The sequence below is a fragment of the Macaca thibetana genome, chromosome 15 (assembly GCF_024542745.1).
Source record: "Macaca thibetana thibetana isolate TM-01 chromosome 15, ASM2454274v1, whole genome shotgun sequence".
Taxonomy (NCBI): domain Eukaryota; kingdom Metazoa; phylum Chordata; class Mammalia; order Primates; family Cercopithecidae; genus Macaca; species Macaca thibetana.
The window spans coordinates 8025125-8048361 of NC_065592.1; the positions used below are offsets into that span (position 1 = coordinate 8025125).

The window sequence follows — 23237 nt, forward strand, 5'->3', positions numbered from 1 at the left end:
CTGGATGGGGGAGGTTGGTGAAGTGGGGGAGGGAGATGAAAAGATGGAGCAAAGGAGAGGGGGGAGTGTGTGGGAAGTACCTTTGAGGGACCAGTGAGGTGAGCAGCCCTTCTCCCTTTGTCCCCAGTCAGTCTGACCCGTGACCACCCAGCCTGGAGGCCCCTAGCACCTTCTCATCTCCCCGGGGACTGGGGCTTTCCAGGGTGTGTAGATGGGCACCATGGGGGCCTCCTGAGCAAGTGCTGGGTGGGAGGGCCTGGGAGAGATAGGGCTTTCCCTGGGTGGCTGCTTTGCCCGAAGACCTTGAGTGCCCACTGCCCACGGGCAGAGCCCCTGATCCTGTCTGCCTCAGTGGAACCCCCACCCTTCTCAGAGGATGTTCGGTGACCTCCATGACAGCGTGAGGGACGGAGACAAGCAGGGCAGGCATGGTTCCTGTTCTCTTGGAGGAAGCAGCATGACTGGCCCCAGCCCCGTTTGTGCACACCAGGGAAACTGTGCCCGGTTTAGGGGTTAGAGGACCTGACTCTACCAGCAGCAGCAGCTGTGCGGCTCTGTGCTCAGCCTCCACAGCTGTCATCCCAGCTATTTGAGGGGGACTGTGTTAGCCCCATTTAACCAGGAGGCTCAGAGAGGTGAAGTCAGTTTCCTAGGGACACACAGCAGAGTTGGGATTGGCCTTGCAGGGCTGCTTTCAGAGCCTGCCTGCGTAATCTCAGAGCTTCTGTCCGGAGCATGGGCCCTGGCATGGCTGTGAGAGCCTGGGGTGTTCACGGAACCCCTCTGAGCCTGCCTCCCCGCCCCACCCTCACAGGATAGTTGTGAAGGGGCTGGAGTGAACGGAGTAGGTGAGATGCCACATGTCCCATCCCACGCTGCCTGCCCTAGCCCCATGGTGTCTGGGCGGCAGCCTGAGCCTGGCTCACCCTGGCAGTTCTTCCCGCTGGGGAGCAGGCGGTAGCCGGCGGGGCACAGGCACTGGTAGCTGCCCTCGGTGTTGCGGCAGGCGTGCTGACACAGGTTCCTCACCCGGCACTCGTCGAGGTCTGACCCGGGCATGGGGGCGGGGCAGGTGGGGGATGGGGGCAGAGAGATGCACTGAACCACAGACACTGACATGGCCACACACCTGTCCACTGGGCTCTGGAGCTGCCCTGCTCCTTCTCCCTGTCCTGCCCCTCCCAGCCCGGGTTCAGGGGCTGGGGGAGTCCCTGGGCTTGGTGAGAGGGAGGATCCCCACCTTACCTACCCCATGCTCGCCAAGGCATAGAGGGAGCAGGCAGCACCGCCCCACACACCCCTCCATCCAGGCAGGAATGCCAAGGCGTCAGCCCAGGGGCAGGCCACCTCCTCTTTGTCCCTCTCTGCAGGGTCCAGGGGCCATCCCCCACCTCGCCCCCTCTACTCAGCAGTCCCTTGTCACATTCTCATGTCTACCTGGAACATTCTCCTTCACCCCTGAAAATCCCCCTGCCTGACGGCTTTCCCTCTGAGTGCTAACAGGAGTGTTTCTCAAAGAGGGTTCCCAGGACCACTTGCCTAGGATGCCCTTCTTCTGGGCAAAGTGTCCTGAAGTCAAAAATAGTCCACTCCCATCTTGGAAGCCCCCTGCCCACTAGCACAGCCAAGGCTCTGAGACACCCTGCATCAGAGAAGCCACCATCCCACACCACCCACCCCACTTGCCTGGAAGGTCTGGGTTTCTGGACTCCATGGGTGGCACCTGCACACCCACCCCAGGGGCCCAAGGGCCCATAATGGCAGTGTCCCGTGGATGGTCAGGGCCTGGCCTTACCTGTGCAGACTCCGTTCTGCCTGATGAAACCAGGAGGGCACCAGGCCCGGCCCACACTGCTCAGGGCCACGGGACCCGGCCGGAGAGAGACCCAGGAGTGGTAGGAGCCACCAGGGATCGAGGCCCGGGGCCGCAGCCAGGGCACTAGAGGGCCTCGGTGGCTGACAGCGGTCACATTTTGTCCATTCCGCTCCAGTGAGGTGCAGGCCTTGCCGTCGCGAAGGAGGGTCTGGCCTGGGGGGCACAGGCAGCGGTAGCTGCCCTGGAGGTTGTGGCACTGGTAGGCGCAGGCCTTGGGCAGCTGCAGGCACTCATTGACATCTGTAGAGGGGCGGGGTCAGGTGTGTGCACAGGTGGCCCAGGGTCCCCTGCAGCCTGCAGCCATTGCCTGGCCCTGCCTTCTTTTTTGCTGGCACTCCCTAGAATCCCACCACTCCCACGCTGCGTGCGGGCCACACTGCATCCCCCTCTCCTGGACCAGCCCCAGCCTCCAATCTGATTCCACCTACAGCTCCCAGAGGCCCAACCTCCCCAGCTCTCAGCATCATCCCAGACTCCAGCTCCCCCTCAGCCCTTCGGTGCCCCAGTTAGATCCATTCCCTCTCCTAAGCCTCTCTGAGATACACCCACTTGCTTCCACAGTCCTCCCCCTCCTGAAATTCCCCGGAAGATGACCCCATAGAATCAGGCTGAGGTTTTGGTGCACAGGCAGGCACACAGTGAGGCGATGTGTCGGTGCTGTCTGGTTATTCTCAGGACTCACCAGGACTGGCGCCTTAGACACCCTCAGTCCCTGAGCTGGGGGTGCCGGCCAGAGGGTGGGTCTCCCCGTACCTAGGCAGGGCAGGCTGGGGCCCTGCATCCGGTAGCCCCTGGAGCAGCCACAGCGGTGACCGCCTGGGGTGTTCTCGCAGAGCTGGTTGTAGTGACAGTCGTCCAACCCCTCCAGGCATTCGTCCACATCTGGGAGGCAGGGCCATGGTCGGGGGCGAGGTCTAGCCCAGAGCCCCTCCCCCAAGGGACAGACCATCCCCCTCCATATCTGGGCCTCCTCCCTGTCCTCTTCTCCAGTTTCAGTGCTACCAGGCTGCATGGCAGCCCTCGCAGCACCTCCCCCAGTTATACCAGGTTGGAGGTCAACAGGGTTCCAGGTCCCAAATAAAGGAAGGGGCTGAAAGGGTGGGCTTTGCGGGCAGAGTCCTGGGTTCCGCTGAGCTCTGCCATATTCTAGCCCTTGGTAAGGAACTCTTTCTCTCTGAGCCTCAGTTTCCTCATCCATAAAGCGGGTAGAGATGTGACCTCTTCATGGGGTCATGGTGAGGAGGGGAGCCTGGTATGTGGGAAGAGCTAAGAAAGTGGTGAGAAAGGAGGAAAGGCGGCAGGAAAGGCGGCAGGCAGGAGAGCCCGGTGAGTTGTCGGGCGGTCTAAGGGCCCTGGGGACCACAGAGGTGCGACGGCTGCTCCTCTTGAGTCAGGCTCCACCGTGCTTCCCTCCCCACCAGACAGTCTCTCAGAGGAGCCGGGTGGACCCACGGTCCTGCAGCCATAGAGCTAGAACAGGAAGGACCATTGAGGTCACCTGTCCAGGGGTGTCACCTAGGTTTTGTCTCGAAGGCTGACTGCACCTGCTCCATGGTGGCTGCAGGGGCTGCTGGCTCAAGAAGGATTCAGAGGTGGTCTCTAGCTGGGCCTGGATTCATGCGGGGAACAGAACGGACGGCAGCAGAGGGAGGGCGTGTTTGCCATCCCTGATCCGGCTGCCTCTTTATCAAGCAGACAAGACACTGAGGTCCAGAAAAAAAACACCCCTGTCAAAGAAGGTGCCAGCTGCCAGGAGCCAGGGGAGGGCTCAGACCTCCAGCGCCCCGCTCAGGCTTGATCCCCAGCCTCGATGTGCTCCTTCTGTCAAGAGTCCCGGTCTTCCCGGAAGCCCAGAGCCCAGTGACACACAGCCCCCTATCAGCTGATCCCTGGCAACCTCTGGGTTTCCAGGAGTATGGACAGGCCGCACACTGTGTCCCCATCACCTTCACAGCCGGCTCCGTCAGCAGCCACCCGGAAGCCAGGCCCACAGTCGGGGAGGCAGCGGTAGGACCCGAGCAGGTTCACACAGCGCTGTCCCTCTCGGCAGAGGCGAGCATCCCCCGCACACTCGTCCACATCTGGGGGCAGATCAGGGCAGACGGCTGTGTGAACACGATCCCCAGGCCTGCCTCGCCACCTGACCCTGGCCCAGCCTATCCACAGAGGCTTCGTCTGCAGGCCCAGGAGCCACTGGCAGGAAGGGCCCCACCCCTTCTGCTAGCTCTTTCCATTGTCCTGCTCCCTACCCCAAAACACAGGGCCCACTCCAAGGGACCCGAGCGCTTGGGCCTGCAGCTTCTAATGCAAGGCTGCAGACAACGTCCCCTTGGGCACCTGGCTTGGAGCCCAGTGGAGACTTGCCGGCACCAGACCCTCCTGGTGGGAGTGCAGAGATACAGATTGGGGGTCAGCATCAGCACCGCCACCCAAGGTCAGATCTGTCATCCAGCAACATTGCTGAGGAGTACGACTCACTTGCCAGTCTCAGTCACTTGGAAATGATGCTGAGTGTTGGGAAAGCTTCCGAGGCCTGTTCAGGTTCAGAAGGCCGTGAGCATGTGATAACCGCCCCTATGTGTCTTGGGCTGCCCATCACCCCCTGAAACCTGGGCCTCACTCGTCTGTAGCTCCTGTAGCAGGAAGGAGCCTGGTGGGGACATGGCATTGGGACCTCCAGGCTGACATCAAATGCCCTCAAGAATGGGCCATCCCTGCAGGTCTGTGTCCCCAGCTAGGATCCTGGCCCTGGGGACCCTTCCACGCACCTGGGTCATGTCTGAGGAGGACCTCTCCTCCCAGGGGCTCCCTCACCTCTGCAGTTCCTGTCATCCCAGGCCAGGGCGAAGCCAGCCGGGCAGGCACAGGAGAAGCGGCCGGGTGCGTTAAGGCAGGTGTGGGAGCAGGGGCTGGGGCCTCCTGAGCACTCGTCCCTGTCTGGGGCAGGAAAGGATCTGGTGGTCTCTGCTCCCAGCCTCCTGCCAGCTGGCTAGGAGAGGCCATCCATCCCAGGCTGAGAGGCCTCCCACGTCCATGCCAGGGTGGGGGGCTCTCACCCACACAAAATGCTCCTTGGGAGTCCAGCTCAAAGCCCTCGGGGCAGCCGACCTCGTTCTCCTCTGCAAGACAAAGAGGATAGACTCTAAGGACATGAGGGTGTCCTCTCCCAGGGCTGCCCTGGCCGTAACCCAGGCTCACAGCTCCCCACCCGCCAGCTTAGCCAGGCAAAGCCAAGACAGTGCCAGAGAGTCAGTGAGCCCATTTCCTGCCCAGGCCTGTTGGAGGTGATGACTGCAGGGCACACCCAGTCAAGGAAATGTGTCCTGAGGGGCTCCCAGTGGGGCTGGGCAGTGAGTCAGGCAGCCCCAGGAAAACCATTAAAATAAAACACAGGAGATCAACACGTGCAGAACGGCTCTCCTGAGACCACAGCAGCAATGCACAGAGAGCGTGCGGAGGGGCAGGGGACAGCGTCGCACGGGCAGCAAAACCAAAGGCAGGGGAGGGGTGAGCTGGGTTCTGGAGGCGGGAAGGACACAAGACAGTCTAAATCAGCGGTGTCCTATCTTTCGGCTTCTGTGGGCCATGCTGGAAGAAAGACTGTCTTGGGCTGCACATAAAATACACCAGCACTGAGGATAGCTGATGAGCTAAAAAAAAAATCGCAAAAAATCTCATAATGTTTTAAGAAAGTTTACAAATTTGTGTTGGGGCACATTCAAACCTGTTCCGGGTGTCATGCGGCCTGTGGGCCACGGGTTGGACAAGCTTGGTCCAAATAATTGTAGGGACAGCCACCCTTGATGAGGCGGTGCCAGGCTAGGATTTGAGAGACAACATCTGTACAGTGACACCCTGCCAGGCAGGCGATGTCATGCCTGCTGTGCAGATGGGAACACTGAAGGTCGGAGGGGACCAGGACATTGCCTCTAAGGTCCCACAGCCAGAAAGTGGTGCACTTGGGATTTGAACTGGGGTCTGCCTGACCTCAAAGCAGTGCTCTTATCACTGTCTCTCATTCAATGTTCAAAACACTTTGGAACCTCAAGTGATGTGAACGTGTGTATCTTTAGCATTCACTGGGTAAGAATAGAAAGCATGTTTCTGTGGGTCTCCAGGGTTCCAACAGTGGCTCCTGCCTCCCTGGGTGGGGCCTCGGTGCAGGTGCCCATGGGAGAAGAGGGCGGGGTGACTCAATTCCTGAACATCAGCCTGGGGTGGTTGGACCTTCACCTTGGGGCCTGGGGAAGGGATCCAGAGGTTGAAGCAGGGGTGGCTTAGAGAACTGTGTCCCTGTGAGGAGGGTAGGTGGATGGATGGGAGTGGGGACAGGCCAGGTGAGCAGGCCAGGTGGGCTGTCTCAGTCTGAAGTCTCTGGCCCATGGTCAGTGGATGCTAGGGGCAGGGGTGGATTCCAGCCATGTGCATTTGGGCCCCTGGCAGGTTTTAGCTGGGGCAGTGGGGGTGAGACAAAGCAGGGGGGCCTCACCCGCCTGTAGGGCTGTAGTGAGCTGGAAGCGCAGAGACTCAGCCTGTGGGTCAAAGGCCGAGCTGATAGCTGAGGCCCGCAGGTGCTGCACCAGCTGGGGCTGGGGGCCCCGGGCTGCGTTGTACTGGATGCTGTGGTTGCAGCGCAGGAACGAGGGGAGGCTGCCCTGAAAGAAGTGCTGTGTGGAGTCCACAAACAGCTGGCCAGGCCCTGTTTGCACATAGCGCTCCTCAAAGTCCTGTAAGATGAAGAGGAGGGGAGGAGGAGGAGGGGTGGGGGAGAGGGAGAAAGGGGTCAAGGTTGGAAGGGGAGGAGGAAAATTCTGAGATTTCAACTCTCAAGCAGCCTGAGACCTTCACCTCAACTCAGGGGCTTGGGGAGGCTTGGAAGGAGATGGGGTGAGCCTTGGGAGGAGACGGGGTGAGCCTTGGGAGGAGACGGGGTGAGCCTTGGGAGGAGACGGGGTGAGCCATGGAAGGAGACGGGGTGGGCCTTGGGAACAGATGGGGTGAGCCTTGGGAACAGATGGGGTGAGCCTTGGGAGGACATGGGGTGAGCCATGGGAGGAGATGGGGTGAGCCATGGGAGGAGATGGGGTGAGCCATGGGAGGAGACGGGGTGAGCCTTGGGAGGAGACGGGGTGAGCCATGGGAGGAGATGGGGTGAGCCTCCCAGAGCCTCTTCTAACCAGCTGGGCTGCTCTGGGCAGCTCACCTGTCTTCAGGACTCTTGCTTTTGAACAAGAATAGTCTGATTTGGAGTCGCAGGGCTCAGAGCATCCCCTCAAGGGCTCAAACTTGAGCCTATAACAACTGCTCATCCTACCCTAAGTCCAAGGCCAGACTGTGGCCCAGCCCTGCAGCGGTGTCAGGAGGGAGAGTAGGCCTGGCTGCTCAGGGGTGGTTGAGAGCTGGGCGCCTCCTGTCTCTCTCACGCACCCTGTCTGCACACCCCAGGGCCTGACCCCTGACCTGCACTTGAAGATCTGCGTCAGCCAGGCTCTCGGGGACAACGCCATTGACCACCACGTCGAGGAGCAGGAGGCCATCGGGATCCAGGCCCCGGGCCACCTGGGTCATCGTGAGCAGCTCCCCTGCAATCCATCCCCACCCAGCCCAGAGTCACTACGGGAGGTCCTGGGCGCAGGCTTCAGTCCTACCTGGCCCACCTAGGGGAGGCCCTGCTTACCTGTAGCAAACTCCACGTGTGACTCCTGCCGGAACCTGCCCCCGGTCAGGGAGTGGCCATTCAGGGCTTCCCCACTCTCTCTGGCCAGGGCCCAGTAGATGGGGGCGATGGTGACCAGGAGCACCCGCATCAGAGGTCCTGGGTGGGGCAGGGCGTGGAGGCCAGGTTAGAGTTGATCCTCAGGGCAGCCACTCTCCCGCTCAAGGTCCCGTCATGGCTCCCCACTGCCCCCAGGAGGGCTCAGCCCCTTCCTTTGCTGCCCATACTCAGCCTTGTGACTGCCATGCCAATTATTTAACCAGAATCCGGGACCTGGTGGAGGCAAATAATCTACTTCCTGGAGTAACTGTGAAATTAATAAATGTATACAGGGAAATGCTTAGCAACATAGTGAGACTCTGTCTCTACAAAAAATAAAAATATTAAGAACATTAGCCAGGTGTGGTGGCATACGCCTATAGTCCCAGCTGCTGGGGAGGCTGAGGTAGGAGGATCGCTTGAGCCTGGGAGGTTGAGGCTGCAGTGAGCTGTGATTGTACCACTGCACTCCAGCCTGGGCAACAAAGCGAGAAGCAGTCTCGAAAAGAAAAAAAAGAAGAAATAAATGCATATACCTTGCTGATATTTAACTCAGTTCAACAAATACCGATTGAGGGCCCCTGGGTCACCACGGGGCCAGGGACTCCACGGACTGTCATGACATATTTGCTGAGTTGAAGTCAACCAACTATTCTAACTTGCAGATCCCTTCTGGACAAGCCCAGGTTTGTTCCAAACCATTTGAAAAAAGAACCAAAAAATGGCCCTGGACGTGGATTCTCAGATCTTCTTCATGTGATGCCCCGCCCTCCACATAGGGCCAGGCGGGGCCATGGACTGGGCAAGGGGAACACATCCACTCCCCACTTGCTTGGGGTCAGGGACGGTGCCAGCTTTGCAAGGTTCACATGAGCCGGCCAGGCCCCTGTGCATGGGCACCACCTTCTCAGCCTCTCTGTGCGCCTGTTTCATGCAACAGAGCCTGGCCTGCGGGCTTGGGGCCAGATGCTTCTCCAGGCCTCGCACTCCTGCAGCTGGAATAAGCCGCCATGTCTAGGCAGTGTCTCACTTCACCTGCTGTCTGTTGACAGCCAGCTCAGAGTGACTTCCCCAGCAAAATCCCCTGACCCCACACTGCTTATGCAGGACCATGGCCAAGGGCAGCTTCAGAAGAGCTGCTTTTAGTGAAGACCCCATGAGCACTGCCCCTCCTGGACCCCCACGAGGGGCCAGGGATTCCTTGGGAAGGGAGAGACAGTGACATCCACTGTCACAAGCTTTGCACGTCTCTCAGAGCATTCATCGCTCAGACATCGTACATGAGAGCTCTGTGTGCAGGTGACTCTTCTTAGTCCTCTAGGTTTTCTGGGCAATTCAGTTCTTCCTGTTTCCCGCTTCCTGTCACCTCCAGCCCGCACCCCTCACTCATGACTGGAGATCCCTCCACTTCCATCAACCCGGGCCTTAACTTAAATGGGGAAAAGCCTCAGGGAGCCATCGGTGGCTTGGGAAACCACAGTCTGAGCGCCCACACCCACAGAACACTGACCGTTTCACACACTCTGGGTCTAACTGTAAATGCAGTTACTTTGTTTTGGGGGGGCTGTGAGGGGGACAGGAAGTTGCCTGCACCTGAGTCCACTTTAGCTTGCACCCAGCTTTGAGAGGTGGTCAGACATGCTCTGGTCATCAGGCCCTGAGCAAGTCTCAGGGTACAGGCTCTGCCCCCTCCTAGGTCCAGCATGTTCTGGAGGATCCTTGCTGGGCTGGGACAATGGCCCAGAGGCAGGCGATGCTCTGCCTCCCACTCACCCACGTTTGCTGGGACATGGTGGATGCTGCTGCGGATGCTGCTGACCCCGGAGCGCACCTCCTGCATCACGCTGGTGTTGAGTCTGGCCACACCAAATTTCCGGCCATTGATCACCCCAATCATGCTGCCCCAGCTCCCCTGGGGTTCCCCTGTAAGTGGAAAGAACGACAGTGCCACTGACTATCCACCCCCGAGGCCCAGAGCACAAGCAGGCTGTCATTCCCGTTTCATGAAGGAGTTAATGGAGGCTTGGAGAGTTCACCTCCACTTGTCCAAGGACACACAGCTAGGGGGTCGTGGACTCAACGGCCAGGGGATCTTGGTTCTAAAAGGGAAGGGAGGCTGTTAGGAGGAACCCTGGGCTGGGGTGTGGGGGGAGGCGCATGGAGCTGGCTTCTAATTCTGGCTCTGCCATTCCTTGAAACCTGGCCGCGTCAGGCCCCCCAAGCCACACCTGAGTTGGCTCACCTGTAAAATGAGGAGGTGGGGCCACAAACTCACAGAAGACCTGTGGGTGTGTGGAATGCCAGGACCCCATGATGGCGCGGCTGACACACTGAAGGAGCCAGGGCACCGAGCCAGAGCCGGGTGCTGTCACCTGAACAGCCCCATTCCATCAGTGCTGCTGGCTCCAGCTGCCCTGCAGCTGGCCTCGCTGGTGGGCTGGCTTCCTAGCGGCCGTCCGCCAGGCCGCCTGTGAGCAGATGCTCCTTAGTGCTAATCAAATGGATGGTGCAGGCACTGGGGGGTGCTTCCTCTGACTAATGGGCCAGCTGTCTTGTTTAGGCAGATGGCATTCCAGGGGGCGAGAGACAGAAGTTAGCCTGCCTCTCCACTCACCAGCTCTCAGGGGAAATTAACAACAAATTGCCCATGATCTGTCAAAAAATAACATAAAACACTCAAGTGCTAGGATCCTAAGTGGATGAATCAAGGGGCTGGTTAATTTGGGGTTCTAGGAAGCAGGGCCATTTCCTGCAGCCCATAGCTGGGGTTTGATGAGATTTGAAGCCAATATGGGATGTTTCTCATCAGTATTCGATGCTCTGGGGCCTATGGGAGGGACAGGAGAAGGGCCGTGAACCTATCCCTGGCCTTTTAATAGGGGGGTGAGGAAGGAATTGGGAGCTGCAGACGAGAAGGCTGGAGCGTGACCCAGGCAGCTTTGGAAGGGGACAGGAAATGGAACCCAGGCACGGCAAGCCACCGCCGGCTCTTTCAGACATGGAGTGACGTAGCAGCCTCTTGTCTCCCTACAAGGCCAGGATTGGGACCTGCCAGGCTGAGGGGGAAGGAGGAAAAGTAGTCAGGAGGGAAAACGTATTTACAGTTAGGCTCCCAAACCCTGAACTCCCTTCACCCACCAATGCCCCTTAAGGAAATCGTCCCATAGAAATATTCAGGGCCATACACAAAGATGCACAGCACGGTGTGGTTTTGGGGAATGGAAAGTAGAAAAATAAACTACGTTGCTCATTTGACAAAGCTGACAGGAATGAAGATAAAAAACGTTCCCATGGAATGATATGAAGCCAATAAAAAAGCTGTGGACCGATGTGTATCATAATGGGATGTCTTCCAAGATAGAGGAAGTAAAAATGGCAGGTTAGAGAGGTTGTAAATTTGACATTTGTAAAAAGAGAAGTGTATCTCTTATATCCAGAGAAAACAGTGAGGAAGAATGTATCTCCCCGAATAATTGCTTACGCTACTTTGGGTCATTGAATTATGGGAGAGAATGACCTTCTTCTTCATAGATTTCTACAGTATCCGGCCTTTCTACAAGTAACATATATAAAAGAAGAATACTTGTTTCTATTACAAAAATAAGGAGGCTGGGTTATGGGTCGAATGGTACCACCCTACCCAAAACTCATATGTTGAAGTCCTAACCCCCAGGACCTCAGAATGTGACCCTATTTGAAGACAGGGTCTTTAGAGTAAGCCAAGTTAGAATGAGGTCATTAGGGCAGGCCTAATCCAACATGACTGTGTCCTTATAAATAGGGAAGCGTAGACACACACAGGGAAGATGAAGGCAGAGGTGGGGGTGATGTTTCGACAAGCCACAGAATGCCGAGGACCACCAGCAAGACCCTGGGAGAGAGGGTCGGACTATATCCTCCCCAAAGTGCTCAGCAGGAACCAGGGCTACTGACAGTGTGATCCTGGATTTCCAGCCTCCAGAACTGTGAGACAATCAGTGTGCCTTAAGCCACCAGCTTGTGGTGGTTTTTTTTTTTTTTTTTTTTTTTACCGTAGCCCTAGAGAACAAATACAAAGGCCACATACATAGCTCCATGGTTTGGACTGGGGCCTGCCAACAGGAGAGGGTAAGAAGTGGGACAAAGCCCTGAAATAGAGGGGGGTCTGCTTAGACCCAAGGCTAACTCCGAGACCGCATCTGCGGCTGGGGGGTCAGAGAACTGCTGAACTTTCAGAGCTGTATAGGTTGGTACCCTGTCCCGGCCTATGGGAGATAATGACAGCAGGGGCCAGAAAGGGTCCCACATTTGGTTGGCAGTGGGTTTCACATGGATTTCCAGGGGGTCAAGTGTCAAATCCCAATTCTAATTATCTGAGAGGCACTGCCTGGGAGGGCTCATTGGAGAAAAATTCTGCCAGCGCATGTGGTGATAGATTAATGATGTCTGCCAGGGACAGGGAGGGAGATGCATTGCCACACATAGGGAGTGTTCCCTTGTGGTGATAGATTAGTGATGTCTGCCAGGTACAGGGATGGGGACACATCGCCACACATATGGAGTGTTCCCTCCGGAGGCACAGGCCACAGAAATAATATCTTATGACTTGCCTTTATGCAGGGCTGAATCCATTTACTGTGGTTTCTCAGGATAGATCTTTTCTTAATTTTAAAGTTGGTCTGACCCAAGGGAGAAGGGAGCTGATTGAGGAATCTGAGATGGCAGGGGTCCATCCCACCAGGAAGCCATCACTTTTCCAACCACCTGCCATGGCCAGGCAATGTGTGACACCTGGGACACGCACTGACCCACAGACTTTTTGCAGCAGCCCCTGAGGGCACCAGGGATGCCCTTGACTTCCTCTGCCTGCTTCCAGGGGCTGTGCAGCGTCCAGACAGAGGACATGCATTTGTGCCAGTTAAGAGAACAGCCAGGCCAGTGTTCCCTGTCCAAGATGAGTGGCAAACACTTAGCACCTCCAAGACTCAACTGTAAACGGGCAGGGTAGGGGTTCATTCTGGGCTTGTGACAAAGCAAAGGGAAGAGGTGGGGAGCTGGCAAGGCAGGGGACAGGTCCCCCATAAGCACTACACAATCCCCATTGGCAAGAGATCCTGCCTCTGTCCACAGAGGTCCAGACAGGGCCGCCCCGTACCTCTCACGACCAGGAACGCCCGGGCTGTGGCAGAGCCCAGGAGATTGTGAGCGACGCAGTCGTAGGTGCCTGCATCCCCAGTCTCCACATTCTCCAGCCACAGGCTCCCATCAGGCAGGGTCCGGAGTCGCCGGCTGGCCCGCAAGGGTTGACCCGCCCTCAACCATTCAATGGTGGGTATGGGCTCTCCAGTGGCCTGGCATCGCAGAGCCACGTCATCCCCGGATCTCACTGTCATGTCCTGGGGCTCCACCTGGAACACCGGAGCACCTGTGGGAGGCCCAGGTGGCTTTTAGGAACATTTAATTATTTTTGCATATTCAAGTGGAATATGTTCATTTAGACATACTAAGAAATCCAGAGAGGCAGAAAGAAGAAAATAAGAACTGCATAGGATCCTTCCACCCAGTCATCCTTCCTGAATATTTCCCTCTAGACACTGTTGCTTTATGAAAATATGATCATATGGCCATATCTGCTTTTATTTTATTTTACTTTACTATTTTATTTTTTGAGACGGAATCTTGCTCTGTCCCCCAGGCTGGAGTGCAGTGGCACGATCTTGGCTCACTGCAGTCTCCGCCTCCCAGGTTCAAGTGATCCTCCCATCTCAGCCTCCTGAGTAGCTGGGATTACAGGCACCTGCCACCACACCTCACTGACTTTTGTATTTTTAGTAGAGACATAGTTTCGTCATGTTGGCCAGGTTGGTCTTGAACTCCTGACCTCAGGTGATCCACCCGCCTCAGTCTCCCAAAGTGCTGGGGTTACAGGCATGAGCCACCACGCCTGGCCATCTGCTTTTATTTTTCCTCCCCAATAGATCGTAACTACCTTTCCACGCAGTTGCATATCTGTTGTTAGTGGCTAGGTAGTCTTCTATTGCCTGGCTCTGTTGGGATTGGCTAAACCAAGCCTCTCCTACAGGACAGTTAGGCTGCTTCCAATGAAGTCGGGGCCATCTGTCAGAACTGCCTCTAGGGCTCTGTCACCTACTGTGGGTGACTCTCACCAAGTCACTCCCTGACCCTCAGTGTTCCCATCTGAAATATGGGGATGATGCTTCCTGTCCACTTACTATCACAGACCCTCCTGGAAGGCTAACATGGAAAGGATGGGAAAGGCCCAGTGCTGGTGAGGCTGCAGAGCAAGCAGAACTCGCACACACTGCGGTGGAAATGCAATGTGGTTCAGCCAAAGTGGGCTGCTGTGTGCCTGTGTGTTCACTTCCTGCAGATGCTGCAGCAAGTTGCAGAAACACGGGAGAAACCGTGGAGGCCAGGAGGCCCACATCAGCCTCACTGGGCCAAAGTTCAGATGCCCTGCTCCCTCCAGAGGTTCTGGGGGACAGCCCATTCCTCACCTCTTCCAGCTTCCACCCGCCAGCATTCCTTAGCCTAAGGCTGCAACAATCCATCCTCTGCCTCCATCTCCACTTTACCTTCTCCTCTCTCTCTCTCCCCTGCCACACTTCCCCAGCTCTCTCTCTCTCTCTCTTTTTTTTTTTGAGACAGAGTCTCACTCTGTCACCTAGGCTGGAGTGCAGTGGTACGATCTCAGCTCATTGCAACCTCTGCCTTCTGGCTTCAAGCGATTCTCCTGCCTCCGCCTCCCGAGTAGCTGGGATTACAGGCGTGCGCCACCACGCCCGGCTAATTTTTATACTTTTGGTAGAGACGGGCTTTTGCCATACTGATCACACTGGTCTCAAACTCCCAGCCTCAGGTGATCCACCCTCCTCGGCCTCCCAAAGTGTTAGGATTATAGTCGTGAGGCACCACGTCCGGCCCGGGCTCTCTTTTATAAGAATACTTGTAGCCGGCTCATGCCTGTAACCCCAGTACTTTGGAAGGCTGAGGTGGGTGGACTGCTTGAACCTAGGAATTTGAGAAGAGTCTGGCAAATATGGTGAAACCCTATTTCTACTAAAAAAAAAAAAATACAAAAATTAGCCAGGTGTGGTGGTCTGTGCTGGTAATCCTAGCTACTTGAGAGGCTGATGCAGGAGAATTGCTTGAACCTGGGAGGCAGAGGTTACAGTAGCCGAGATTGCGCCACTGCACTCCAGTCTGGGCAACAGCGCGAGATTCCATCTCAAAAAAAAACCCCCAAAAAACACACCCCAAAATAAAACACTTGTGATAGCATTTAGGGGCCACCGAGATAATCTGCCTACTTTAAGATCCTTAACTTAATTACATTTGCAAAGATTCCTTTTCCAAGTAAGGAAACATTCGCAGGCCCTGGGGACTAGGACCTGGACCTATCTTTGAGAGCCATTCGTCAGATACGACACAGCCCATGTGTCCTAAAGCGGAACACGTGTACTACGAGACCTAGCGCTTCTGCTGCTGGACAAATACCCCAACACAAGTGTGTGTGCGCGTTCACCGGAGGGCGTGCGTAAGAAGGTCACAGCAGCCCTGTTCTAAACTGCCCATCACTGGAAACTAACCTACAGTGGAATACACGAATAAACTGTAGTACATCCATGTAGCAGAAAAACATATAGCAATGAGAACCAATAAACGAATTCCATGTGAACAGTACGGACGAATGCCACAAATAATGATGTGCAAAAGAAGAGTCTATACAAAAGCACGTGTGGGGTGATTCCATTTAAATGAAGGTCGAGGCCAGGCATGGCGACTCACGCCTGTAAGCCCAACACTTTGGGAGGCCAGGGTGAGTGGATCACCTTAAGTCAGGAGTTCGAGACCAACCTCCCAGGTTCAAGCAATTCTCCTGCATCAGCCTCTCAAGTAGCTAGGATTACAGGCACAGACCACCACACCTGGCTAATTTTTGTATTTTTTTTTTAGTAGAAATAGGGTTTCACCATGTTTTCCAGACTCTTCTCAAATTCCTAGGTTCAATATGGTGAAACCCCGTCTCTACTAAAAATACAAACATTAGCCGGGTGTGGTGGCAGGTCCCTGTAATCCCAGCTACTCGAGAGGCTGAGGCAGGAGAATTGCTTGAATCCAGGAGGCGGAGGTTGCAGTGAGCTAAGATCGCGCCATAGCACTCCAGCCTGGGTGACAGAGTGAGACTCCATCTCAATAAATAAATAAATAAATAAATAAATAAATAAATAAATAAATGTCAAAACAAGCAAGAGTCAGTCATCAGCTGTGGCTCAGGGAAGCTAACTGCCCCCATAAACAAGCATAAAACTGGATATACTTGCCCCAAATAACAGTTTCAGGGCTCCCAAAATCAACCAAAGACACACAACAAATTGAGAAGCATTTACATTTTTTTTTTTTTTTTTTTTTGAGACGGAGTGTCGCTCTGCCGCCCAGGCTGGAATGCGATCTCAGCTCACTGCAGCCTTGACCTCCCAGCTCAAGCCATCCTCCCGCCTTAGCCTCCCGAGTAGCTGGGACTACAGGTGCGTGCCACCACACCTGGCTAATTTATTTATTTTTTTGTAGAGATGGGATTTCACTGTGTTGCCCAGTTGTGAGCCGTCGTGCCAGGTCTTGAGAAGCATTTATCCATAAAAAACCTCTATGGCTGGGCGCAGTGGCTCATGCCTGTAATTCCAGCACTTTGGGAGGCTGAGGTGGGTGGATGGCCTGTGGTCAGGAGTTCGAGACCAGCTGGGCCAACATGGTGAAACTCTATCTCAACTAAAATTACAAAAATTAGCTGTGATGAGGTGGTGGGTGCCTGTAATCTCAGCTATTTGGGAGGCTGAGGCAGGAGAATCTCTTGAACCTGGGAGGTGGAGGTTGCAGTAAGCTGAGATCGTGCCACTGCACTCCAGCCCGGGTGACAGAGTGAGACTCTGTCTCCAAAAAAAAAAAAAAAAAAAAAAAAAAAAAGCCTCTAGAACTTTGGATAAGAACAGTGAAACCTTTGGTCTCCTGCCTAGGGCTATGCCCATCCTTATCCCACTGTGACCATCACAGTGATTTTATTAGGGATGACTGTCAAAAACAGCAGCTGTGGGGCCGGGCGTGGTGGCTCACGCCTGTAATCCCAGCACTTTGGGAGGCCAAGGTGGGCGGATCACGAGGTCAGGAGATCGAGACCACGGTGAAACCCCGTCTCTCTTAAAAATACAAAAATTAGGCGGGCGTGGTGGCGGGCGCCTGTAGTCCCAGCTACTCCGGAGGCTGAGGCAGGAGAATGGCGAGAACCCGGGAGGCAGAGCTTGCAGCGAGCTAAGATCGTGCCACTGCACTCCAGCCTGGGCGACAGAGCAAGACTCCGTCTCAAAAAACAAACAAAAAAACAACAAAAAACCCAGCAGCTTTTGCCACCCCTGAGGGCTGTTTTAATGTGCAGTAGAAGATGAAAGCATGCCCTGAGAAATATCATCAGGAAAAGGGGCAAAACTGGTAGGAACCAAAAGAGAAACGGCTGCTGTGCTGGCCTGTGGCATGGCCCTGGCTGAGAAGAGCAGGGGCCCAGCCAGCAACTTAACGGGGAGAACCTGGAAATGAAGGAGCCACAGACAGGCTGGATCGGCTCCCCACAATCCCTGGCCAACGTGGGAAATATGCACCTGTGCAGGGGAGACCTGAGGGGTACAAAGGACAGTCAAACCGAGGCCGACTTGAAAACTGCCTGAACTTCAAATTACTCTACAGCCATGTTTTGCTGAGATTTTATTATTATTATTTTTTTCACTTGTTTCAAGCATGTTGACAACTGCTCATAGTAGCATCCCTGTCAGCTAGCCTGGACAACATAGCAAGACCTCATCTCTACAAAAAATAAATAAAGTAGCCGGGCATGGTGGTGTGCACCTGCAGTCCCAGCTACTTGGGAGGCTGAGAAGTGGGAGGATTGCTTGAGCCCGGGAGGTCAAGGCTGCAGTGAGCTGTGATTGTGCCACTGCACTCCAGTCTGGGTGACAGAGCAAGATCCCGTCAAAAAATTAGAAAGAAATCCTTATCAGATGACTCAAACATCTGTGCTATCTCAGTTGGTGTCTGTTGCGTGTCGGTTCTCATTCGAGTTGAGATTTTTCCTGGTTCTCGGTATGATAAGTGAGTTTCAGTATGATAAGATTTGGGCTCTTATTTAAATCTTCCATCTTAGCAGACCTGGAACACTGCCAGGGAAAGGAGGTGCCACTCACTTCTGCCAGAGGAGAGTGGAAGTGGAAGTCCGGGTTCCCTACGTGGCCTCCATGGACACCCGGGAATGGGGACGGTGCCTCATTATTGCTGGGTATTGGTGGGAGTTGGCACTTCAGGTGGGGCTCTGCTGGCACCACCCTGGTTGGGAGGGAGAGGGGTACTGCTTATTGCTCCCCACTCGGCCTGTGTAGGCGAGGGGCTTCCCCCAGTGGGTGGCAGTGGTGACAGTTCAGTCTTGGTCAGGCGCAGTGGCTCATGTCTGTAATCCCACCACTTTGGGAGGCTGAGGCAGGTGGATCATTTAAGCCCAGGAGTTTGAGACTGGCTTAGGCAACATAAGGAGACCCCATCTCTACAAAAAAATAAATACATAAAAATAAAAATCAGCCGGGTGTGGTGGCATGTGCCTGCAGTCCCAGGTACTTGGAAGGCTGAGGTGGGATGACCACCTGAGCCAAGGCTGAGGTGAGCCATGATCATGTCGCTGCACTCCAGCCTGGGCAACAGAGTCAGACCTTGTCTAAAAAAAAAAAAAAAAAGGTCCTTATCAGATTACCTAATATGTCTACTATCTCAGTTGACGTCTGTTGTCTGCTTTCATTGAGATTTTCCTTGTTCCTGGTATGTAAATTGAGATTTTCCTTGCTCCTGGCATGTAAGTGAGTTTCAGTATTGTATGACTCAGATTTTTATTTAAATCTTCCATTTTCGGCAGATCTGGAACACTGCCAAGAAAAAGTGGTGCCACTCACTTCTGCCAGGTCAGAGCGGAAGCCCAGGTTCCCAACGAGGCCTCCATGGACATCCCGGAACAGGGAGGGGTGCCTCATTACTGCTGGGCATGGGTGGAGGCGTGCCCACTCTGGGCCTCTGGTGGCACTACCCTGGCTGCATACCTGGCCTGATAGGGGAGGAGCTTCCCACTCAGATGACAGTGGTGACAATTCCGCCTCTTCATGAGGTGTCACCTGACAGCATCCCGCTCCAGTGTGGGGAGAGCAGTGCCTCAGTACAGGGGGTGAGGGTGGAAATGCGGGCTCCCAGTTAGTTTGATGATGGGGCTGGGATGTTTTTCATGGTGTTTGCCTCCCAAGTAGTTGGGACTACAGGCGTGCGCCACCATGCCCATCTATTTTTTCTTTTTTTTTTTTTTTGTATTTTTGGTAGAGATGGGGTTTCACCGTATTCCCCAGGCTGATCTCAAATTCCTGAGCTCAAGCGATCTGGCTACCTCAGCCTCCCAAAGTGCTGGGATTACAGACATGAGCCACCACACCCGGTTGGGGGTTGTTATTTACAAGTTTTCTTTCTTACTATGCTGTCCTTATCCTAGTTCCTTGCAAGTGAGGACAGGCTGTTGTTGAGGTGCACACATGCCGGCGCGCGCCCGCGTGTGTGTATGTGTGTGTGTGTGTCTGTATGTCTGAGCCCACTGGTGGTTCCAGGATATAAGGAACAAAAAGAAACACCCGGGCACTCAACACCACATTGCTCCTCAGGTCCCAAGATCAGTAGTCTATCCTCCTTCTTTTCTCTACTTTTCAGAGGCTCTTTCTGTTTGCTTCTAGATAAAGGCCAGGGTGTTTAGCTGTCCTTAGCAAGAGAAATAGGGAGAAGTGCATCTATACCATCTTGTCTGGAACCACAAACCTATTCCATGCATGACCCAAACCCTCAACACACTAGGTGCAAAAGGGGAACTTCCTCAGCCTGAGAAAGGACGTCCACAAAATCTCACGGCTAACATCACACCCCATGGTGAAAGACCGACTGCTTTCCGCCTAAACCAGGGAACCAGGGAACCCGGCAAGGATGGCTGCTCTCGCCGCTTCAACTGTGTACCAGGGGGTTCAATCAAGGCAATAAGGCAAAGCAAAAAACTTCAAGGTACACAGATTTGAAAGAAAGAAGTCAAACTGTCCCTATTCATACATGACATAATATCAGATTCAACTGTACCTCTACATATTATCAATTACAAATCCAAAAATCAAAGAAAACAATTCCACCCAAAATAGCATCAACAATAATAAAAAGACTTAAAATCAATTTAACAAAAATATAACACCAGTACACTGAAAACCACAAAACATCACTGAAAGAAACTAAAGATCAACATAAATGGTACTAGAACAATTGGCTCTCCATATGCAAAAAAGGAAGTTAGACCCTTACTCCACACAAAAATTAACTCAAAATGGATCACAGACCTAAATGTGAGAACTAAAACTACAAAAATTATATAAGAAAATGTAGGGCCCAGTGGCTCACGCCTGTAATCCGCACTTTAGGAGGCCGAGGCAGGTGGATTGCTTGAGGCCAGGAGTTTGATACCAGCCTGGGCAACACGATGAAACCTCGTCTCTACTAAAATTACAAAAATGAGCCAGGTGTGGTGGTGCGGGCCTGTAATCCCAGCTACTTGGGAGGTTGAGCGGCAAGGAATGCTGAAACCTTGGGGTGCAGTGAGCTGAGATCTTGCCAGTGCACTCCAGCCTTGGTACCAGAGTGAAACTCTGTCTCAAAAACATTAAAAAGAAAAAAAAGAAAAGAAAAAGACAAGAAAGAAAGAAAGAAAGAAAGAAAGAAAGAAAGAAAGAAAGAAAGAAAGAAAGAAAGAAAGAAAGAAAGAAAGAAAGAAAGAAAGAAAGAAGGAAGGAAGGAAGGAAGGAAGGAAGGAAGGAAGGAAGGAAGGAAGGAAGGAAGGAAGGAAGGAAGGAAGGAAAGAAGGAAAGAAAGAAAGGAGGGAGGGAGGGAGGGAGGAAGGAAGGAAGGAAGGAAGGAAAGAAAGAGAAAGAGAGAAAGAGAGAAAGAAAGAGAAAGAAAGAAAGAGAAAAAAAGAAAGAAAGAGAAAGAGAGAAAAGAAAGGAAGGAAAGGAAAGGATAGGAAAGGAAAAAGATGGGAAAGGAAAGGAAAGGAAAAGAAAAGAAAAAGATGACCTTAGGTTAGGCAAAGATTTTTAAAAGGTGTAACACCAAATACATGATTCAAAAAATACGAAATGGATGAATTTGCACTTCACCAAATTTTAACACTTTTGCTCTTCAAGTCACCATTAAGAAAATGCAAAGACAAGCCACAGACTGGGAGAAATATTTGCAAATCATGTATCTGATAAAGGGCTATATCCATGGTATGTAAAGAACTGTAGAAAATCACTAGTAAGATAAACAACTCCATTTAAGAATGCGCACAAGTGCTGAGTGCAGTGGCTCACTCCTGTAATCCCAGCACGTTCGGAGGCCAAGGCAGGTGGATCACCTGAGGTCAGAAGTTCAAGACCAGTCTGGCCAACATGGTGAAACCCTGTTTCTACTAAAAATACAAAAATTAGCCAGACGTGGTGGCGGGCATCTATAATCCCAGATACTCAGGAGGCTGAGACAGGAGAATTGCCTGAACCTGGGAGGCGGAGGTTGCAGTGAGCAGAGATGGTGCCACTGCACTCCGGCCTAAGCAACAGAGCCAGACCCTGTCTCAAAAAATATTAGTAACAATAACTGTGGTAAAAAATACATTACATAAAATTTATAATTGAACCACTTGTAAGGTACAGTTCAGTAGTGTTGAGTATTTGACATTGTTGTACAATTTCCAGAACTTTTTCCTCTGGCTAAACTGAAACTCTGGACTCATTAAACACTAACTCCCCCTTCTCCCTACCACGCAGCCCCTGGCAAGCTCCATATTACTTTGGGTCTCTATGCTTTTGACCACTCTAGGCCCCTCATATAAACAGAATCATATAGGGTTTCTTTTTTTGTGACTGGCTTTTTCCACTTCGCATAATGACCTCAAGGTTCATCTATGTTGTAGCCTGTGTCAGAATTTCATTCCTTTTGTTCTTTTTTTTTTTTTTTTTGAGACTGAGTATTGCCTGTCACCCAGGCTGGAGTATGGTGGAACGATCTTGGCTCACTGTAACCTCTGCCTCCTGGGTTCAAGTGATTCTCCTGCCTCAGCTTCCTGAACAACTGGGATTACAGGCGCGCCACCACGCCCAGCTAATTTTTGTATTTTTAGTAGAGACAGAGTTTCACTATGTTGGAAAGGCTGTTCTCGAATTCCAGACTCCAGGTGATCCACCTGCCTCGGCCTCCCAAAGTGCTGGGATTACAGATGTGAGTCATCGAGCCCAGCCCTAGAATTTCCTTCCTTTTTAAGGTTAAATAATATCGCATTGAATGAATGGGTGAATTTTATGGTATGCAAATTATAACTCAATAAAGTTTCTTTCGTTTTTTTTTTTTTAAAGAGGCAGAATCCAGAACAATAATTATTGGGCAGTGAACAGAGGTGGGCATGCTGGAGGATGGCAGCCGGCGCTGTCCTGTTTCTTTGATCTGGCTGCTGGTTAACTGGGTGGGTTCGCATTATAAAAATTCACTGAGCTCCGCACTTCGGATCCTCGCTCTTCTCCACAGGTATTCATCTTCAATAAAACATTTTCTACAGAATCCCTATTGAGACAACTTCACAGTGTTATCCTGAGGCTCAAACAGCGCCTGGTAAACTACGAGCTGCTTGGCACCTGCGAGAGCTGTTGCGGTGATCTCGACGGCTGGTCTGAGTTTTAAATGCCCAGCTCCCCCTGGCCCCACGTTGCCAGGTTTTCTTGAGCTCAGTCCTGAGTCTCACTCACCCCACATTTGGGAAACATTTGATAGGATTCACTGTGTGTTCCAAATAAGCATTAATGAAAGAATTCCAAGTCTCGGCCCTGCCTGTCTGCCCTCTAGGCGACTCACACCACCGCTGTCCCCAAACACACTTCCCACGTCCCCACTCTGCTGAGGCCGAGACTCACTCTGCAGGACGAGGATCACCACTTTCTTCGCCATGCCCATCTCGTTCTCTGCCAGGCACTGGTACTGTCCCGCATCGTCCCTCTGCAAGTGGGCACAGAAGAGGGGGCACAGTGCTCAGAGAAGACGAGCAGCTCAGACAGTTGGATAGGGGACTGAGGCCAGCCAGCCAGCAAGGGGCTTAGGCTGTGAAGCAGCCAGGGACACCTGATCCCCCACAGAGCATCAGAAGGGCCTCTGTGACCACTTGTCAGCAGACATGCAAAGAGAATCCAGCCCCTTTTCACACCCGAAAGTGGGGGGCTGTGACTAAGGTCCCTGTTGCCTTAGGTGGAACAACTTGCTGGGAAAGCATGGTGTAGATCCACCTCTTCCAAACTGTGTGCGTTGACATCTTACTGTCCCATGGCACATTATTTGAGACTCCTTGGAAAAAAGGGTTCCATGGTGAAGTAAGTTTGGGAGACAGTGAGTTAGATGACATGTTATGGTACTTTGGAAATCAGTAAGTAGAGGAAAACAAGAACATTAGACACCTCTGTTGTACAAACAGGATGGCAGGCCCTCTCG

General features: G+C 53.3%; 2 protein-coding genes across 2 annotated transcripts in view; both read right to left on the bottom strand.

Annotated features, from left to right (window-relative positions):
* The window catches only part of AIF1L (allograft inflammatory factor 1 like), an 803784-nt gene that overhangs the window by 727276 nt on the left and 53271 nt on the right, over positions 1-23237 (bottom strand). The gene's annotated exons all lie outside the window — the stretch shown is intronic.
* Positions 1-23237, bottom strand: part of HMCN2 (hemicentin 2) — a 174071-nt gene that overhangs the window by 1679 nt on the left and 149155 nt on the right. The window contains exons 85-96 of the mRNA XM_050760505.1: positions 22670-22751; positions 12766-13035; positions 9405-9554; positions 7554-7691; positions 7337-7458; positions 6366-6603; positions 4933-4995; positions 4691-4813; positions 3823-3957; positions 2630-2758; positions 1796-2116; positions 927-1046 (exon numbers count right to left, since the gene is read on the bottom strand). Of these exons, the coding sequence (XP_050616462.1) occupies positions 927-1046; positions 1796-2116; positions 2630-2758; positions 3823-3957; positions 4691-4813; positions 4933-4995; positions 6366-6603; positions 7337-7458; positions 7554-7691; positions 9405-9554; positions 12766-13035; positions 22670-22751 (1891 nt within the window). The remainder of the gene's footprint in view (positions 1-926; positions 1047-1795; positions 2117-2629; positions 2759-3822; positions 3958-4690; positions 4814-4932; positions 4996-6365; positions 6604-7336; positions 7459-7553; positions 7692-9404; positions 9555-12765; positions 13036-22669; positions 22752-23237) is intronic.